General features: G+C 53.3%; 1 protein-coding gene across 6 annotated transcripts in view; it reads left to right on the top strand.

Moving 5' to 3' along the window:
• Positions 1-18,521, top strand: part of CHD6 (chromodomain helicase DNA binding protein 6) — a 94,144-nt gene that overhangs the window by 35,759 nt on the left and 39,864 nt on the right. For 5 of the 6 annotated variants that reach the window (XM_066199166.1, XM_066199162.1, XM_066199165.1 and 2 more), the window contains exons 2-5: positions 2,025-2,080; positions 13,537-14,030; positions 17,547-17,685; positions 18,224-18,373. In XM_066199166.1, coding sequence (XP_066055263.1) covers positions 2,048-2,080; positions 13,537-14,030; positions 17,547-17,685; positions 18,224-18,373 — 816 coding nt within the window. In that variant the 5' untranslated portion in view covers positions 2,025-2,047. The remainder of the gene's footprint in view (positions 1-2,024; positions 2,081-13,536; positions 14,031-17,546; positions 17,686-18,223; positions 18,374-18,521) is intronic. The other variant, XM_066199163.1, reaches the window with a different exon arrangement.

Genomic DNA, 18,521 nt, shown 5'->3' with positions numbered 1-18,521 from the left:
CCCCCAGCTCCCTCTGGAAACCCCAGCCTGGCTCCCATTCATGGTGATAGTCCCGGAGCCAAGAAGGCTGGGGGTGGGGCATGGATAGCAGCCAACCCTGGCCACAAATCAAAACAGATTAAAACCCCCCAAAATTATGTAGGATAATAAACCGTCCCCAAGACACTTAGTCATGAGAAAGAAGTCCTGTGCCATCCTGTTCAGAGATGCCATGAAACTCCTCCCTGCTCATGTTGTGCCTTTCGTTGCTCCCACCTGGCTTGACTTAGGTATGGGCTAGGATGGCCTGACCTGTGCCATGTGGCCAGGATCAGAGTTAGCAGCCTTTGCTTCTTTTCCATGAGCCATGGACCAGCGTCAGCATGCGGAATTGGTCACCTCTTGCTGGCCTGTGCACTGCCCACCTGTAGGACCTGCTGGGTTTTGGTGTTCCTGCCAGGAGGGATAGACTGGGGGGGTATGGGTGGGTCACTGGGGCCGGCCTGTGGGCTGGCAGCAGTGCAAGCTGTACCCTTGTGCCAGTGAGCCTGGCTCACGTCTCATGGAGTGGGGTTTGCATGGTACCGAAGGGAAAGTCGAGGCAGGTGTTTGTGGGATTTCTGTCTTAAAACACTTGTCAGATACTTCTGAGCTCTTTGGCACCTGTTGGTACTGTGGAGCAGACAACTGCTGAGGGTTGGCTGTCCGAAAAGGATCTACTGCTGACAGCTCTGTTGAGTATACTGTGACTGAAGCTGCAGTGGGCAGGGCACAGACTCTGACCTCACCCTGGCTTCTTGACTGGCTCAGCATGTTCATCCTGGGGAGCTGCAGCAATGCCCCATGCACCCAGGATCAGCACTGTTTCTGATGCTGACCCTGCATGTGGCGGGGCTGCTCCTGGCCTTCCTGCCACCACAGCACTGGTGGGAGGGAGACGGTGAGGCCAGCTTTTTCTTGCCTCTGGCAGTGTCCAACCTATGCCCGGTGCCCAGACAAATCAGGCCTAGGCATGTGCGTGTCAGCTCACCATCTGGCCTGGTCCTAAGAGTGCATGAAGCCTGCGAGGGGGTGCTGGGTGCTGTTCCTCTGTGTTTGGGTTTAGCTGCTCTGGCAGTGTCTGGGAGCTGTGGCCATTGCAGACACGAGCTAAAAAGTTCTGCTGGCTAAGCTGGACCACAGCCACGGTTGCAGGGAGCCTGAGGGAACACTCTGTTTGCCCCAGAGAGCTGTCATGGTGCTGCATTGCCACAGACCCCTTACTGGTCCACTGGAGGGGGACAATGTGGGGACCTGGTTCCCCCTGGCACTAAGGTGCTGCTAAGAGCTGGACTTGCAACTGCAGCCCCTCAGATAGGGCCTGGGGTGGGGGAGTTGTTGGAAATGACCCCTCCCTCAGCTCATCCTGCCCATGAGCTGCAAGGTGGGTGCCACTTCATGCCGTGTCCTCTCTGCTGCAGGGACACAGGCCTGGGGACACAGCCAGCCCAGCGCTGCACCTGGGGCTGCTTGTGGGGAGACATGGCTCATCTCATCCTTCCTTGCCCCATCCTCCTCCCCACAGCAGCTCTTCCGTGGTCATGGGCTTGCAGCCCGTGTCAAGTTCCTGCATCCTCTCTAGTCTATTTCTGCTGTCATTGCTGCTTGGCAGAGACTGGTTTGTTTACTTCTTCCCTCTGCTGCTGCAGGGCTGCCAGTGTCCGACTCAGCAAGGCCTGGACTATACCTGGGGCTCTGAGGAGTTGGAGTGTGTTCTGTGCAAACCCCACACGTGCCTCTTCTTGCCGAGACTGTGGCTGCCATGTTGGTCTTGGCCAGTGGGTTTCAGGCAGCCCTGAGCTGTGGCTCTGTGGTTACGCTCTTGCCGTGGCTCAGCAGAGCAGATGTCCCCAAGCTTGTCCCTGAGAGTTTCATTCTGGCAGCTTTGTTGCTCTGAGCAGCCCCGGGGTAGGCTCAGCCTCCTGGAGGGGTGAGTAGAAAGATATGGAGTGCTTCAGATTCAGCAGTCTTGTCATTGTGAATTTTTTCTGTGTTGTGTCTTGCAGAAATAACATTCATCCCAGATTTGATGATAATGAAAATACAGAAAAAAGAAAAGCAGGTTTGTGACCCTCTCTCCTTCTCCCAGTTCCGCTGTCAAGGCCTGAGGACCATGTTCCATTTGGAAATTGTTGCGACTGATGTGTGGTGCGAAGGAGGCTGGGGGAGTGTTGTTTTGAATTTCCAGGCAGGGGTGCAACTCAGCTCCTTGAAATTTGACTTGAGCTGCACTCCAGCGTGAGTGAGCCTGAAGGGGCCATTGGACAAGGTGGGGTTTATCTTCATTAGTGGAAATGCTCTTGACTTGGTGCTGCCCCAGTGGAGAAACAGCCCTTCTTTTTGTTTCAAAGTCCATAGTATTTGTTCTTGCTGTAATCTCATTACAAAACCACGTTTGCTGTGATTGCTGCTACTAACATGATACCCCAGGACTAATAGCAGCTGGGAGGTTCCAGAAGATCATGTCTGGGGGCTGTGAGAACTTGGATGGGGGGGAATTTTCTTCCCTTATTCAGGAGAAATCCTGTCTCACAAAGCTGTCATTTCTGGATTGCTGCACTGGATCATAACAACCTGCTGCTCCCAGAGGAGATTTATGAGTCAGTGGTCTCTGTATTAACTGTGTGCAGGGAAAGAGCCTGACCGTTGGCACTCTGCTGACGGGAGAAGACCTGTTACATGCACGGAGTATCGCTCTGCCTGCGGGGCTGAAATATGGCTGGAGGTATAAAACTGGTCTGCCTGGAGCTGATTTGTGTCCGTGCTGCTTTTAATGGGAAACCATTAAAGTGAGCACTGAGCTAAAGGATAGATCTGTTTGAGAGCACAAGCCTGTGCCATTTCTAACCATCTCTGAAGCAGTGTGTGCTGCTCAGGGCACCCCAGATCACACTGCTGTGATAGGTTGATGGGAGGAAGAAGGGAGGGAAGTGTTTTGAAGAGGTCAGTGTGCTGTTTTGGGCTTGCAGCAAGGCAAATACTGCAGATATTAGAAGGTGTGTGTTCAGAGCACCAGTACTGTAGGAAGTAATGAGTTCAGCAGCGTGTCCTATAGATGCTGTGAAGAAGCAGAGCCACCCTCAAAGTGAGGAGGAGGACAGGATCATGGAAGTTCTTGTGTACCAGCATGGCTGGATTGCTCCTGATGGGGCACGGCAAAGGCCTGGAGGAGAGCAGGGTGCTTTGGGTTGTGGGTCTGTGATCTCTCTCTGCTGTCTGCAAAGCCCAGGTAAGAAATTCATGCCACTCATTGGGCTAAAACAGCAGGTTTGGGTGCTCTGGAAATGGGATTACTGAAATGACATGGGGTTTAAGCACAGCAAAACCATCCTCCCCCACCATCTAGAGATTTTTAGAGGGCTCAGCTGACAAATGGTTTTCTACAGCTGTTGCTGCAGATAAAATCTGGGAGGGAGATAAAAGCATGTGGTGTGAGCAAGGAGGGGTAGAGTTCCAGCTGCTCATCTCCTGAGCTCTCTAAGCCAGCAGCAGTGTAGGACAAACCTTGCAGCATGTCACAGGGTGGGGTGCAGCATTCCCAAATGCAGTGTTTGTAAGAAAGCCTGGCCAAGCAGGGCTCCTGAGGGCATTCTGAGTGCCCTGTTGAGGTGGTGAAGGGGTGGGTGACTCCCTGTAATGCTCTGATGAGCAGCACTAGGGGCAAAACCAGCAAGGGGTGGCATGCCACATCACTCTGGGCAGCTGAGCTCAGGAGCGCCCACACCTTGTTAACAGAGTTCTCATTGCACCAAGGGGGGCTGTTGCCTTCCGTTGCACAGTCTCTCTGGAGAAGATGAGATGCTTATGTGGTTCCAAGGCTCTCAAAAATCATGTGCTTCCCTGCCAGCCTCTCACCTGCAGAAGCTCCATGTTGGTCATTATGTGGGTGTAGGATCAGGCCCAAGAATGAAAAGGCCTGCAAAATGCTGGTACCCTTTATGTCGATGAGGGATGGCAGGGGAGCTGCCAGCTGCCTTGGGGAGAAAGTATTGTATGTGCTCTCTCCTTTCTCTAGCCCTTGGCTGCCCTAGGCCAGTGCTTTGTCCTGCCTACATCCACTGCCAGTGGATTAGGAAACCTGGGCTGGAGAGATGGGGTCTTGAAGTGGGCTGTCTGGGGAGGAGTTCCTCTTTGTGTTCCCTTTGTGCCCCCTGCAGCAGTGCCTCTCTTCCTGTGCCAGTTATGATGGGTTGGGGTACAGGGCGCTTCCAGCTGGTTCACTCGTCTGCAGGGCTGTTGTTAGCAAAGGCAGTGGCTGTGTTTCCACAGCTCTTCTTCCTTAGTAATGCACAAAAATCTGGTACATTTGTCACCAAGCTGTGACTAACTCGTGAAACCTGTCACTTGTCTCATGACTTACAAGTTTTCATGCCAGGGTGCCTTGTCTGCTGTTGGAGATGGGACAGGAGTGCCTGTTTACCCCCAAGAGCAATGACAAGTGATGGATTTCCTTTGAAGGCTCAGCACCATCACTCCCTGGGCTGCCTTTCCTGTCTGTATGCTGCTTGTCTCTGGGCACTGAAGGGTCTTCTACTCCTTATTTCTACCAAACTCTGACTTGTTAAATAACCAGAGAAATAATGAACTGAAATAAATGCAGTTATCCCACAGTGCCTCTAAATCTCTTTATTCTATAGCCATGGAAATGCTCCCATCCGGCATGGACTGTGAGAGCAGAGCAGAATTGCGTTGGAGACAGAGGTGGAAGGCCCTGTGACCCCTTTGCCTTCTCCTGGAGGGGTCTTTTGACTTTTCCAGCCTGGGCTTGGAAGTGGCAGGATTGGCTGGATCCCCTGCAGTGTGCAGACAGCAGTGGGAGGCAGTGGGGAATGGCCCAGGGCTGCAAGGCACCCTGTGGCTGCTGGGCAGCCCTTCCTAGAGGGAGGCCCCTGGGAGCATCTGGGAGAGCTCTGCTTGCCTTTGCTTCCAGCACTCACTGCATAAAATGAAGGATTTTCCTGAATTTTATGAGTCCGTGTATGTGAAAGTGAGCTTTGCTGTCTCATGTGCTGCAAATGCAGTTGGGGGTTTTTACCAGAGTTCTCCAAGGCTGGAGCAGTGGGAGCCAGCACGAGGGGGTGGGGCTGTCCAAGCCGGAGGGCACTTGTAGCTCTGTCCCAGGCTGTGTCTGTGTACTTCTTGTTTGTCATGGTGAGACTGCCGGGTCTGATGACCTCCGGTGCTGAGTGCGTGGAGGAGTTTTGGGCACTTGCTTAGTGAGGGTGAAGGGTGGGGAGAGCAGTGAGCTGCCTGGGTGCCCTTCTGCACTCACAGCCAAGAGTGCTGGGTCTCCCCCAGACTCCAAGGGCTGCACAGGTTTTCCTCCCTGCTAGAGAGAACTTAGTGGGGAGGACAGCCTGGACAGCCCAGGGCAGCAGCATTGCCCTCTGCCCTACCCATTCCCTCTGCTGGGGTGGTGAGAACTCGTGCCCACTGCCAAGGCTGGCCCAGTCAGAGCTTCCTAGCTGTAGTTATTGAGAGCTGCGTCGTGGTGGAGCATCTTGGGAACAGAGCCAGGCCCCACCTCCATCACGCACATCCCATGGCGACTGCAGAGAGACCTGCTCAGAGACATGATGGAAGGTGGCACTTGTATATTTTTAGCTTCTTGAGGCATTGTATTAAGAGCTGGAAACAAGGGGTGCAGACACTGAGCAACCAGAGCACAACAACCCATACTGTGCACACCGCTGGTGGAGATGGGGCTGCTGGAGTGTTTGGTTCACCAGCCTGCCAAAACCCTTTGTGTGAAAGAAACTGTCAGTTCTGCTCCTGTTGGGCTCTGCAACCAGCTGTGTGGACGGACTGGGCTGGTGGCAGGCAGCCTGACCATCTCGGGGAGGCAGAGCTGTGTCCTGGTGCCCATCCTGGGCTGCTGTTGGAGTGGCAGGCCGGCTGGTGGCTTCAGTTAGTGCTGGGGGGGGAAATGGGCAGTGGGGCTGCTGGGCAGTCCCCAGGCATCAGTCTCTGCTTAAAGAGCAAGGAAACCTTTGGTGACCCCTACAGTCAGGGTCCCTGTGGACACATACAGTACAGATCTCTGTGGGGTTTTGATGCATGCCCTAGACCCAAATGCAGGCTTCTGCAGAGCTCTCCTGGTGCGCTGCAGGAAAGCTTGGCCAAGCCTGCAGCTGACGAGGCTTGCTTGTCAGGGCTTGCACTTGGGTGCAAGGTGGCATGTGGCATGGCCACTTCTGCTGGCTGCCATGACACTGCCTGGCGAGGCTGTGTTGTATTGGATGTCATCTGAGCCTGGTTGCCAGGGTAGGTGAATCTGTTCTTGGTGTTGTGACCATTGGGAGAGCTCCTCTGTGGCCTCCTTACTGGATAGAGCTGCCATTCAGATCCTGAGGCTGTGTAAGAGGTTTGCCCTGATGGGAGCACTGCTCTTGGAGAGGAAAGCCTGCAGGATCGATTATGGGGTGGGCATGAAGCTTTTGGTCTTTTCTCCTTCCCACACCCAAGCTCATGGGATAGTGCAGGATTTGGGTATGGATCAGGCTCCAACACCCAGCAGTGCAAATGCAACATCTCCTTCATCCCCATCACATTTACTGGCAGTCCTGCCATGTGACGTCTACCATGTGGATCCAGAGGAGGTTCTCTGCTCCTGCCTCTCACAGTTATTATTATTGCTATTATTATTATTTATTATTAATATTACTTTTATTATTACTGCTGCTGCTGAAAGTGCATAAGCTGTGTGAATCAGTGCTACCTTTATGGGGCAGCAGATGTTGCTTCTTCCCCTCCCCACCTTCTCTTTGGAGTTTCCTCTTCTCTGCTGTTGTTCCCTTTGCGGGTACCTGGCACAGGCAGGTGAGGCTGCGGGTTTTGTCCCTGGCTCACCACAGGCAGTCCCACTGGCCTTGTCCTGAGCAGGTGTGGGGAAAAGACTGCTGAATTTCACTGCTCCTCAGCTCCCGTGCATGTGCCATGGGGAGTTTGTAAACTGTCCCTTCACATCCCTGCAAACCCAGCTTTGCTGGGGGGCTTGCAGAGGGTTGGGAGTTCTGTGTGAGCTTTGTGGGCTAGAGCAGCCAATGCATCCCACAGGCTCAGCAGTTTGGGAGAGGAGAGGGAGCCCTTCAAGTAACAGGGGCATGGGCTGCTTTGCCACCCACCTCCTGGTAGTGTTTTCCCCCAAATCCTGAATAAAAACTTGGCATTCAAAATGAGACTATAAATGAAACAAAATTTTAAATTAAGGAGGCACACCACAGCATTAAGGGCCACCCTGACCTTGACTTTGCCCTAGCATTTGCCCTAGGGGTCGTGCAATTATAAGTGCCCTCTGCTAGCCTCCACAGCTCTCTGAGGAGGTTTTAAACATTTTTTCTCCTGACCTTCTATTTTACAGTAGTTAGACACATGGAACAAGACTTCATGCTCCAGCTGATGCTGAAGGACTGTATGAAATGTAATTTACAGAAGATTCCTCTGTGAATAAAACTCCCCATTTTGTAGTGTATTGTGGAAATGTGAAATCATTACAATCATCACAAAAAAAAAAAAAAAAGCCAGTTCAGAGATAGTGTAAAGGTGTAGTTCTAGGGATAAAAAATGTTCTGAGGAAGCAGAGGCTGCTTTGATTGGGTTACCAGAAGTTCAGAGATGGGCATCATCTACCAAAATCTGGAAGTCATCATCTTTACTTCTTCCCCCTCCAAAATACCCAGGAGCAACAAATCTGCTTGCTTAGGTGTAGAATGGGCAGTTGAATGGAAAATTATGTTTCTATTTAGTTTTAAAAAGTGATAGTAAGTACCCCTGTAGCAAGGTAGGCCATCACATTAGGAACTACTAAAGACATGGAGTCTATTAACAAATCTTTTTCCAACTCTCTCAGGATTTAAAAAGCCTTTAAGAGGAGTCACAGAGTAAATATGGTGAAGTCAAAAGAGGGCTTGTGGAAACTGAGCGTTGGCAGAACAGCTCAGTCAAATAGGCACTCTACCCAGAGCCATCTCTTGATGCCAGAGGCATCAGAGGGTTGCCCTTGAAGGATGTGGTAAAGACATTTTTGAGCAAAGTAACATAAGCCACCCATTTTGACTGAGGAATTCTAAAGAAACATTGTGAGATTTGGGAATTGCTAATAGTGTTGGGGCCATCACCCGTTAGGGCCATGGGAGGGGAGAGGGGAGTAAATTTGAAACTAAAGGTCAATAGATTCACTTAGGTATTGAGTAAATGGTTAGAAACTATAGTACACACTTTGTTTCTGAAAATACTACACTGGTGAATAGTCAACATGACTTTTGCAAAACAGAGTTAGCCCTTGCAATCTTTTGGGGATTTTAAAGATAACTGAGTCACAGGGCTGGTGCAAGGCTCATGGACTCCCAACTGGCAGCTGAGGAAGTTTCTCACCGAATGCTTGTGAACACGTGAAGCACTATCCTGAAGAAAGGTCTTTCTGTGAATTACTGAATGGTTAAAGGCAAGGAAGCCAAGTACAGGGAAGATGTTGCTGCTTTCACAGCACAAATCAGGGAAGAAAGGTGCTGACTGATTCCTGCAGTCATCTGAGATGCTGAAATGGAGATGGAGGCTGAAAAGTTGAGGAAAGCCTCAAGATGCGCCCAGTAAAGTATGGGAGAACCAGGCATGCGTGTGCCATTACTGTGGGCTGTCCCTGCTCCTGGAGGAGACTGCTGTGGACTGAGTAAAGCACTGCAGAGTTTGGCATCTGCCTACAGGTTGTCCCAGGGTGCATTCAGTGGTTTGTAAAGGGAAAAGGAAGAGAGCAGAAACCCTCCTACTAACTACTCTGTGGTACTTCTGATACTATGTGCTTCCTATTGCCACCCCATAGCCAGTGGGGTTGGAAGAAATGCTGAGCAGGATAAGGCAGGTGGCCTGAGGGCTGGCCCACCTGCAAGGAGAGGGTGACTTGTCACCTATGCCTTAGCTGGGCCAAAAGAGCTCTGCAGGGAGAGGATGGCAAAACTGAATTGTATAGAGCGTGTGACAAGGAGAACCCTCACACCCTGAGAAGTAGAAGCCACTTAGGAGGACAGCAGGATTTAACCAAAATTAGTGGTTTTTCCCCAATACCTTATAAGTTTGTAGTACTGAATGCCCCAGGTGCTTTGGCACCCAAGCTTACAGGTGGGTTCATTGTGGTGTGGGTGCAGTCTGTCACTGCACCAACCTGGGCTGATGGGGTACAGAGATACTGCCTGCCCTGCCCCACTCCTGCCCCCTCAGGGTCAGCATTGCCTAGAGCTGCTCCTGGCTGGTCCAGAGCAGCCCAGAGCCACCTGCCTTGCCCTGCTGCAGCATGTCCCAGGGCTATGATTTGCCAGGTGTAGGCTCCTGCTGCTACTGTGTGTTCTTCCCCTGTGAAGGAGGGTCTGAGTGTGATGGTATGTCGGTGCTGGCCATGGCTGCAGACACAGTGGCCAGTAGTCCAGTCACAGCAGTGAGCAGCCTGTTGGCTCATGGGCACCTGTATCTCAGGCCACTCAGGCTGAGGTTGCTGCCGCAGCAGAGTTCCTTGCAGTGGATGCTGTGTCCCCATCAGTGGGACATCAGACCTTCAGGCTCTTGCCGTTTGGAAGCAGAGGCGATTTCCCTTGCAGCACAGGGGCAGCAGCCAATGTTCTGGCAACGGCTGCCCGGGGACAGTGAGCACCTGCCTGCCATGAGGAGCCAGCCGGGCTGCCGCAGGCAAAGCAGCAAGGGTGCTTTGGAGCCATGCAGGAGCACAAGCTGGCATTGCTTTCTTAGACTTTTCCTGTTGACGAGAAGCCAGGATAAACTGAACCTCATCAAGGGGTAGTAGAAAAAACCCATTCCCTGGCTCATGGCGGTGCGCCAAGCTCTCACTGCAGATTGTACTTGGCAGCACAGTCCTACATGCATGGCCAGAGCTTTCTGTGGGCTTCCGTAGCATAACATGAAGCATTTCCCCCTCAAAACAGACCAAGCAGCTTTGGGAGTATGGTTTCTGGGCTGGCAGCACTTGGTGGGATGCAGCCTCGTCTCCCTGCCTTCTCTGCCCATGTGCTGGCATCTGATGGCCTCTTCATGGCAGGGCCTGCTCCAGAGGCTTCTGATTGCTCCAGATGGAGGCAGTCGCTGCTGACTGGGACCAGCACTGCTTCTGGGACATGGCAGGCTGTGACACAGGATGCTCACAGAGATCCCAGGCCAAGGTGCTGACACTGAGTGTTAGGGAAACAGAATTCCAGCTCTTGAGGGAGATAGTCAGTGGGATTCCCTGGGACACTGCACTCTCGGACAAGGGAGTGGAACAGAGCTGGCAGATCTTTAAGGAAGTGTGGGTCAAGTATCAGTCCCTGTATCGGTCCAGACTGGGGCAGGAACAGATCAATAGCAGCCCTGATGAGAAGGATTTGGGGGTGCTGGTGGATGAGAGGCTGCACACGCCCAGCCATGTGTGCTGGCACTCAGAAAACAACCGTGTCCTGGGCTGCATCAAAAGAAGAGTGGGCAGCAGGTCAAGGGAGGGGATTCTGCCCCTCTACTCCCCTCAGGTGAGGCCCCACCTGCAATGCTGCATCCAGCTCTGGAGTCCTCAGCATCAGACACAGAGCTGGTGGAGCCAGTCCAGAGGAGGCCACCAAGTCCATCAGAGGGATGGAGCACCTCCCTTAGGAGGAAAGGCTCAGAGAATTGGGTTTGTTCAGCCTGGAAAGGAGGAGGCTTAGGGGCGACATAATTGCAGCCTTCCAGTTCCTAAAGGGGGCTTACCTAAAGGAGTGATATCGAAATTGTCTGGAGTTTTGAGTATTAGAAGCAGTTTTGAGTATTAGAAGCAGGCATTCTTTATTGCTGCCTGCTGGTCACTGGGGAGATCCTTCCTCTCTTCCAGTGGGTAAGCGTTGGATGAACAGGGATTTTATCAGACATACTGATTACATACTCATTAGCTATCTCCACTTCCTTGGCTTTATTTTACATAGTTGCATGTCTTATCAGAAGTCTTTCCATGATTCTTTGGGGTCCATCTTCAACTTTTGGTGTCCATTTTAGGTGGCTGTTCCTTGACCCCCACTTCTGAGTAAACACAGTATCGTTTTTTTTGTGTAGCTTCTGCTTTGTCAGCCTTGCAGAGCTGAGCTGGCATCCTGCTTGCGTTTTGCATGACTTCTGTTTGCCTAAGTTACGTCCTTTATCTATTTATATAAGGCTGTGTTGTTGTGTTCTGCTGTCCTTGACAAGAGTAAATGTTGTTTTGTTCTACTATCCTTATCAAGTGAGTAAAATGCTGTTCTGTTCTACTGCCCTTATCAGGGGTACTACCTAAAGGGGACTTTCAAGAAAGATGGAGAGGGACTTTTTACAGGAGCATATGGTGACAGGACGAGGAGGAGTCGATTCAAACTGAAAGAGAGTAGATTTAGATTAGATATTAGGAGGAAATACAGGTATATAGATATATACCTATCATTAGATATTAGGAGGAAATTTTTTGCTGTGAGGGTGATGAGGCACTGGAAGGGGTTGCCCAGAAAAGCTGTGACTACCCTATCCCTGGGGGTTTTCAAGTCAAGGTTGGATGGGATTCTGAGCAACTTGGTCTAGTGAAAGTTGTCCCTGTACACAGCAGGGTGTTGGAAGTAGATAATCTGTAAAGTCCATTCCAGCCCAGGCCATTGTATGATTCTAAATTGTTACAGCAGATCCCCATCTTGCAAGAGCTGAGGAGTGCACAGGCTGGGACTGATCCTGTTGCACATCCAATGGCCTCAGAAGTAGCATCAACACTGCTGATTTTCTCCTGGTCCTGAATAGGTTCCCTTTAACTCCTGAGATGCCCTGTGATGTCTGGTGCGTGTGGCAGGATGGCTGCTGCCCTATCCCAGGCTGCTGGTGCAGATGGCAGCAGGGGCCAGGGCTGGAGGCAGCTGCACGTGGGCAGGGATGCTGGTGCAGCCTGCTAGACCGGTGCCAGCCAAGCCTGCAGCCCACTCATGGGTGGCTGCAGGGGCATCAGGAGCCTTTCCACTTGTAGCCTATTTCATTTAATGCTTCCATCTAATCTAAATCAGAAGTCTGAGTGTTAAAGAGCGCCCTGTGCCTAGATAACCCTGGATGGGCTCCAGCCCTCAGCCTGTAAGATGTAAAGATTTGCATTCTCTCTCACAGCTTTGAGGAATTTGATGGTGCCGAGGTTCTGCAGAGCCAGGGCATTGCTGCCAGAGGCACTGGCACCTCCATCTCAGCCCCAGGGAAAGGCTTGTGAAGGAAGCAGCACCCCTGGCCTGGGGCAGCCATGGGTGTGAGGTGGTGGGGCAAGCACTGCCCCGGTCCCTGCTGCCCAGCACTTCCTGGGCCACACACCAGCTGCCCCACTGCTTCCCTGTGAGGAGCTGACACCTCTAGGCTGGTAGGAAGGGCCCGTGTCTTGTCTCCTGGTACAGCCAGCCACCAGCCCCCAGCTGCAGGACCAGCTTTCCAGCCTGTTGTGCTGCTGGGCTTGGTCAGCTCCCTAGTGCTGATCAAGTCCAGCAGTGGCCACTGCTTCCCTCTGGTCATGGCTGAGCTATGCATTAGGAGGAGCTGGGGTGCTGGGGATGGGAGCTGACTGGTACAGCAGCTGAAATGGAACCTGACACATTCCTGTCCCCATCCTTGCAGCACACAACTGTGCTTCTGCCTGCTCTTCTGTGCATCCCTTGCTCACTCTTGCTCTGGTATCTGCTGCAAGGAATGTTTCTGGTTCCCATGGAGAATTGTCACCCACAGCTCCCTCTCTTGGGCTGTCCTCTGCCAGCCCTGCCAGCCTGGGCTGCTCTGCTGGAGTGAAGGTTGCTGCACAATGGGCCTGGACCCTCACCACAGGCACTCCTGCTGCTTTGAGGAGAGCGGGGCCCTTGAGTGCTGCTGTCTGGTCATGCCTGCTGAGGCCAAGCACACCTAGGAGGCAGCTCAATTTCTTTCAGTGTTCACTGCTGGAAAGTTCATGGGAAACAAAGTGCTGAAGCAGGAAAAGCAGCTCTTCTGTCCTGGCCTGGAGGGAGCCCTGGCACCCCAGCAGCTCCTAGGAGCAGTGAACCCTTTTCTTCTGCCTCAAGCTCTGCCCCAGATGGACCTGGGAGCCCACTTTTTGTTTCTGTAGGCTGCAAGGCATCCCTAATTCCATCTCCTTGCCCTACTGGGACAGTCTCTGGTTCTGGGCAACAGAATGTGTCTGGATGCACAGGTTGCTCTTGTCTTAGCCAAGTGGAGTCTGGAGTGTTTGATCAAAGGCAGAACAATGTTTGGGGCACACACTGGGGCCAGCCACCTCTGCTTGGGACCTGCGTGGGCTAGGGGGGAACCAAAAGGCATCTGTCTGTCAGCCTCTGTTGGGCAGAGAAAGGGGGCTCCTCATGCTGAGCTGCATCTGCTCATGGTGGCTGTTAGCCATAGTTCCCAAATGCTGAGGGATGCTGCCATGCTGCACTGGGGATTGGAGCCTCGTGGGGCTGTGATTCCCCCGGAGCACCTGCTGTTTACAACTGTGGCATTTGTTTCACCTGTCGTCTTGTGTTCTCTCCGCAGCCGCCAAGCTTGAAAGCACTGAGCCTCTCCCCAATGTCGTCGGCCTGGGAGTGCAAGACGCAGGACACCTTTGCCAGCAGTGAAGAGCAGGACAAGGTGCCCCATCAGGTGACGGTGACAGCCACAAACACAGGTGGCCAGTGCCAGTGCCCGAAGGAGGAGCCCAACGGGGCTCCCCAGAAGCGGACCAGCACCCAGAACGGGATGCAGGACAGTGGGGGCACAGGGGTGAAGAAGAAACGGAAGAAAAAGGATCTCGGAGAGCAGGAAGGGGTAGATAAAGCAGCTGTGGAGGTGAAACCAAAGAGGAGGAGAGAGCCTAAAGAACCAAAAGAGCCTAAAAAGGTGAAGGAGTCTAAGAAGCCGAAGGAGCCCAAGCAGAGGGAGGTGGCTAAGAAGCCCCGGAAACCTCGGGAACCCAAAGCCCCAAAGGAGCCTAAAGACAAGAAGAGTGGCTCTGAGCCAGCCCCCAGATCAAGACCCAAGAAGATCAGGTGGGTGATGGTGTGGCCCTGACCTCGTGCTTGCTCTGGACAGGACTGTGGGCTTGCAGTAGCTGCATCTGGGAGAGAGCAGCCCTGGGTGTGCAGGGCGCTTGGTCTGAAGGCTGGATGTGCGGGTTGGGATGCCCGGATGAGCTCTCTGGCCATGCAGAGATGGGGCAGGCAGGTGCTCTTTTGAGGGTGAGGCCCTGCAAGACTCCAGATCGGTAAGAGGACAAGAGAGTCTTGGCCTCTTCTTGGTCTGGCCTTTGTGTCGAGTGTCCTGGGGCAAAAGGGGCTTTAGGGAGGTGTCTCACCAGGACAGTGCGGTGCTCTGTGTCAGAGAGCCTGTCATACATGATTTGGGGCCTGGGCAAGAGGGTATGTGAGTGAGAGAAACTCGGCCCTGGACTCTGTGCAAATGAGGGTCTGTGCACACCCAGGGCAGCAGCCTGCCTCCCCTTGGCTCGGGTTTGGGAGGATGGTGGAGTGCATCCCATCCCCTCTCCCTCTCCTGGAAGACTTGTCCCTCCTGGCAGCTCTGGAGCTGTGCTGGCACTCAAAGCCAGCAGTGGGGGGAGGCCTGAGGGCTGTCTTGTACTGCACAAGCCAGCGCCGCCGCCTCTGGTAATTCCTCAGCCTTTTAATTAACAGGCTGGTTGGCCAGAAGCTCTGATTTCTTTTTAATGGAGAATGTGTGCAGGGAGCAGAGCAGGTCTCAAGAGCACCAATGTCATTTGGTCTTCCACAGCCCTACTCCTTCAGGACTCACTGTCAGCCAGATCCTGGAGAGCCCATGGCTGTGGAGCTGCCACTGGGGTGGCCAGTGGTGTGGGCTCATTGTGGACAAGAGGAGGGTGTGGGTTGTTCAGCAGGACGAGAGCTGGGTGCCATGTCCCCAGTGGATCCCTGAGCCATGCAGTGCTGTCACTTGTGTTCTTTCCTGAACCTGGGGCTCTGCAGGTGTTCGTCATGGGTTGGTGAGCCAGAGCAGATGGGAATGGGTGGATCAAGTGGACAGTGCTGGGAGGGTGAGGGAAAGGCTCCTCCAGGCACCAAGGAGGGCTGCAGCAGAGGGATAGAGGTGGAGAGGGAAGGAGAGGGCTGCACACAAGGAAGAGAAGGATGAAGCCCATGTGAATGCAGCATTGGGCCCCAAGAAGGGTCCTGGAATCAGGGATGCAACTCTCAGATTTTCCTAGTGACACTTCTGCTCCACCAGTAAGGACCTGCCATATAGGCAGTTCACAGAGATCTGGCCCTGCAGCGGGACCTGTGGGACCAGACCAAAGCAGGGGAAGCCAGGGGAGGAGCAGGCGGTGGAGGCTTGTGGTTCTGTGGGCGTTCATGGCTCTTGTCGGTCCTTCGGCTGCCAGCAGTACCTTCGCAGCGTGCTGACTATTACATACAGGGCAACCCGTGCCTGTGCAGCCTGTTGTGAGTAGCCCACGGACAGATCCCCCTGCCAGAGATGGGGCTCATGGCAGGGTAACCCCGAGCTGCAGATTGGAAACCCTGGCTCTCCTATGTGGGCAGAGCAGGTTCTGGGCATACCACGGGGGGCTGAAAGGCAACCAACTTGCTGTGCCGGATACCAGCAGAGCCCTGGTGAAGAGGCCGCTTCATGCAAACTAAACGATGTAATATAACCCTGTAACACATCATGCAACCAGAAGAAACTGTGTGTGGCAATCTGGGAGCTCCACAAAGCTCTTTGCATTCCTGATGCTCTATCGCAGTATAGCCTGAGCCTGTGGTACTTCCTCCCACTCATCTGCACCTTCCAGGAGGACCTAGTTCCAGCTCTGCCGCTTGGAAAGTCCAACCCCTGGGTCCTCCTTACAACTTCCCTGCCTCTGTTGCCCCTCTTTGAGCCTTTTCTCAGACTTGCTTTGGGCTCTGGGTCAGCCACCAGCAAACCCCCCTGTGTGAGGGATGGCCATGCATGTCAGAGTGGAAGCTCTGCAGAGAGCACGGCTGTGTATTCCCTTGTGCCCCATGGCCACGTGGAGCTGGGGAGATGCCTGAGGGGCCCTGGCTGCACAGAGAGGGGAGAGGCGAGCGGCAGGCTTTAGTTAGTTTGTACTCTCTGCGGATGGAATGATTGCTGGGAGTCCTCTAAGTGGCAGATAATGGTGACATAATTCCTTCTAAATTATTTCTAATCATAGTCAATGACTGACTCATGAATGAAGCAGTTGTTAATTGTGACTTACAAATCAATATCTTGGGAGTTATTGCTCGCACAGCATTTTCAAGGCCTCTAATTTAGGCATGTATGCATGGCCAGGGCATTTTTGGCCTAAACTACAGATTTTTACTCTTTTTTTTTCTGCTAGTCACAGACAAGCAGAGGTTTTTTCTCATTAAATGGAGCTAGAACCTTGGCATCACTTTGAAACTAATGGTTCCTCTGCCATTGTGCAGATCTGGGATGTGGAGGGAAGGAATGGTGGGACGGGAAGTGAGGAAGGAGGCATTTCTCAGCCCTGGGACAAGCACCAGCTCTTTGGAGCCATTCCCTTAACAGTGTTTCTTGCAGAGGGTAAGGATGGACTGGCACACTGGGAGCAGTTGTTTTTTACCCGTGGTGCTTCCTGGTCCCTTTTCCTTGTGCAGTCAGGGGTGCAGGTGGCCCTTACATTTGAGAACATGCCGTGGGACTGGGCTTGTCTTTCCATGTTTTTCAGGAAGGTGGTGGGATTCATGGAAGCAGAGCCCAAATCTCCTCCGTGACCTGAGCATGGAGGACAGTTGACTGGTGGGACAGAGCTTCCCAGTGGGCCCTTGGAGCTGGCAGTGACTGCTGTGACGGGCCATTGCGCCTGTGGGAGTTGGATCCACATCCACCCGTGTCTGTGGCAAGCACAGGGCTTAGCTCCCTCCAGCTGGAGGCTCACACCAGTCTGCTCAGCTGCCCCGGGAGGGGGCTCAGTGCTGTGACTCAGGAATACAAACCATGAACTGTGCTTGGTGTAAAGGTTTACTGGGGTGTGGCAGGGCTCTGTGGCACATGCAGGAGGTGGCCAGCAGTGGGGCCAGTTCTCCTCAGACTGGGCTTGAAGGTTTGTTTCCAGGGTGCCAGGACATGGATTGCCTCTGGAGCTGCTGAACTTTATTTCTGACTTTGGTCAGCACAGGGTGTGTTTGGGAGTGCTGTGATCCAAGCAGGCGCCTTGCTGCCCTGGCATATGGAGTTTGGCAGTGGAGAGAGCCTCTTTGTGCCTGTGCTAGACCCCATGAGCCCCAGCTCCTACAGCCCCTATGGGGTTGTTTCCCTGGCTGGTGAGAGCACCCAACCTCCACAGCAGGCAGGGCAGCTGGACCCTTTCATCCCAGTGTTCTGGAACTGGATGGAGAAACATTTGGTGTGCTTAATGAGCATCAGCGACTGGGGATCCTCAGTGCTGGGGGAGGTCCCAAGAGCCTTGAGCTGCCTCTGGGTGGAGGCAGTGCTCTGTGTGGGTGCCTGCTGTCTCTCTCTTGAGATCCCCAGGACATGATCTAACTGTTGGTCTGCCTTGGCAGCAAAGACATCCCTGTGGAGAAGAAGAAAAAAGGGAAGAGGAAAAATGAGATACCAGTGAACAGTTTGGATTTGGATCAGGATCTCCTGAGCCCATCTGTACAGAGCCCAGAGGAGTCTGCGGAGTCAGCTGACAGCCAGGTATGTCCAAAGCTCTCAGCTGGCTACCAGTGAGTGAAATCCTGGCTACCTCTCAGTGGGACCACAACAAAGGCCTCTGGGCACAGGAGTCAGAGAGCATGTTCAGCAGTGTAGTGTAGTCAGCTTCTATCAGCCTGAAGTTAGCTGTTGGCCCAAGGTTGGGTGCACACTGCTGACCTGGGCCCTGCGTGTTTCAGCCTTAAGTGTCCCTCTCCACCACAGCTCTGGGCAGCTCTCTTTCCTGGCACTGCACAGGGGGACACGTTGGCCCTGTAGCCTGGGGGCTGTATGCCCTGCTTCTCTACAGGGCTCCTCTGCCTCACGTCTTGGGGACTGATGGTGCTTTCTGAGTCATCATGGAGATCTCAGCAACTCAAGAAGTGCCTGTTCTTCCAAACCACCCCCATCCTGCTGCGGCAGGGGAGGGTCTGGAAGGAATTCTGGCAGCCCTGGGGCTTTCTCTCTGCCATTTGAGCAAGGAGGGGGTACTTGGTCTGCCCGTGCCTCCAGGCACTGCATTTTTTCATCCTGTAAACAGAAACGACGCTCAGGACGGCAGGTGAAGAGGAGGAAGTACAACGAGGACCTGGATTTCAAGGTTGTGGATGATGATGGAGAGACAATTGCTGTGCTGGGAGCTGGACGAACCTCTGCACTCTCCGCCTCTACTCTGGCATGGCAGGCAGAGGTAGTGCTGGGTGTGGGACTGCAGGGTGTGGGGGATCTGCCTCATGCAGGGTATCCCAAAATGTCAGTGCTGAGGCTTGAGGAAGTGGTGGGTCCCAGCTAAAGGATGGGGTGAGAGAATGCCTGTCTGGGAGAGTTCAGGCTGGCTT

The sequence above is a fragment of the Chamaea fasciata genome, unplaced genomic scaffold (genome assembly GCF_029207755.1).
Source record: "Chamaea fasciata isolate MVZ Bird 193981 ecotype frontalis unplaced genomic scaffold, bChaFas1.0.hap1 SCAF_17, whole genome shotgun sequence".
NCBI lineage: Eukaryota > Metazoa > Chordata > Aves > Passeriformes > Sylviidae > Chamaea > Chamaea fasciata.
Note: the sequence above shows the minus strand (reverse complement) of the source record. Positions and strands in the feature narration are given on the sequence as shown.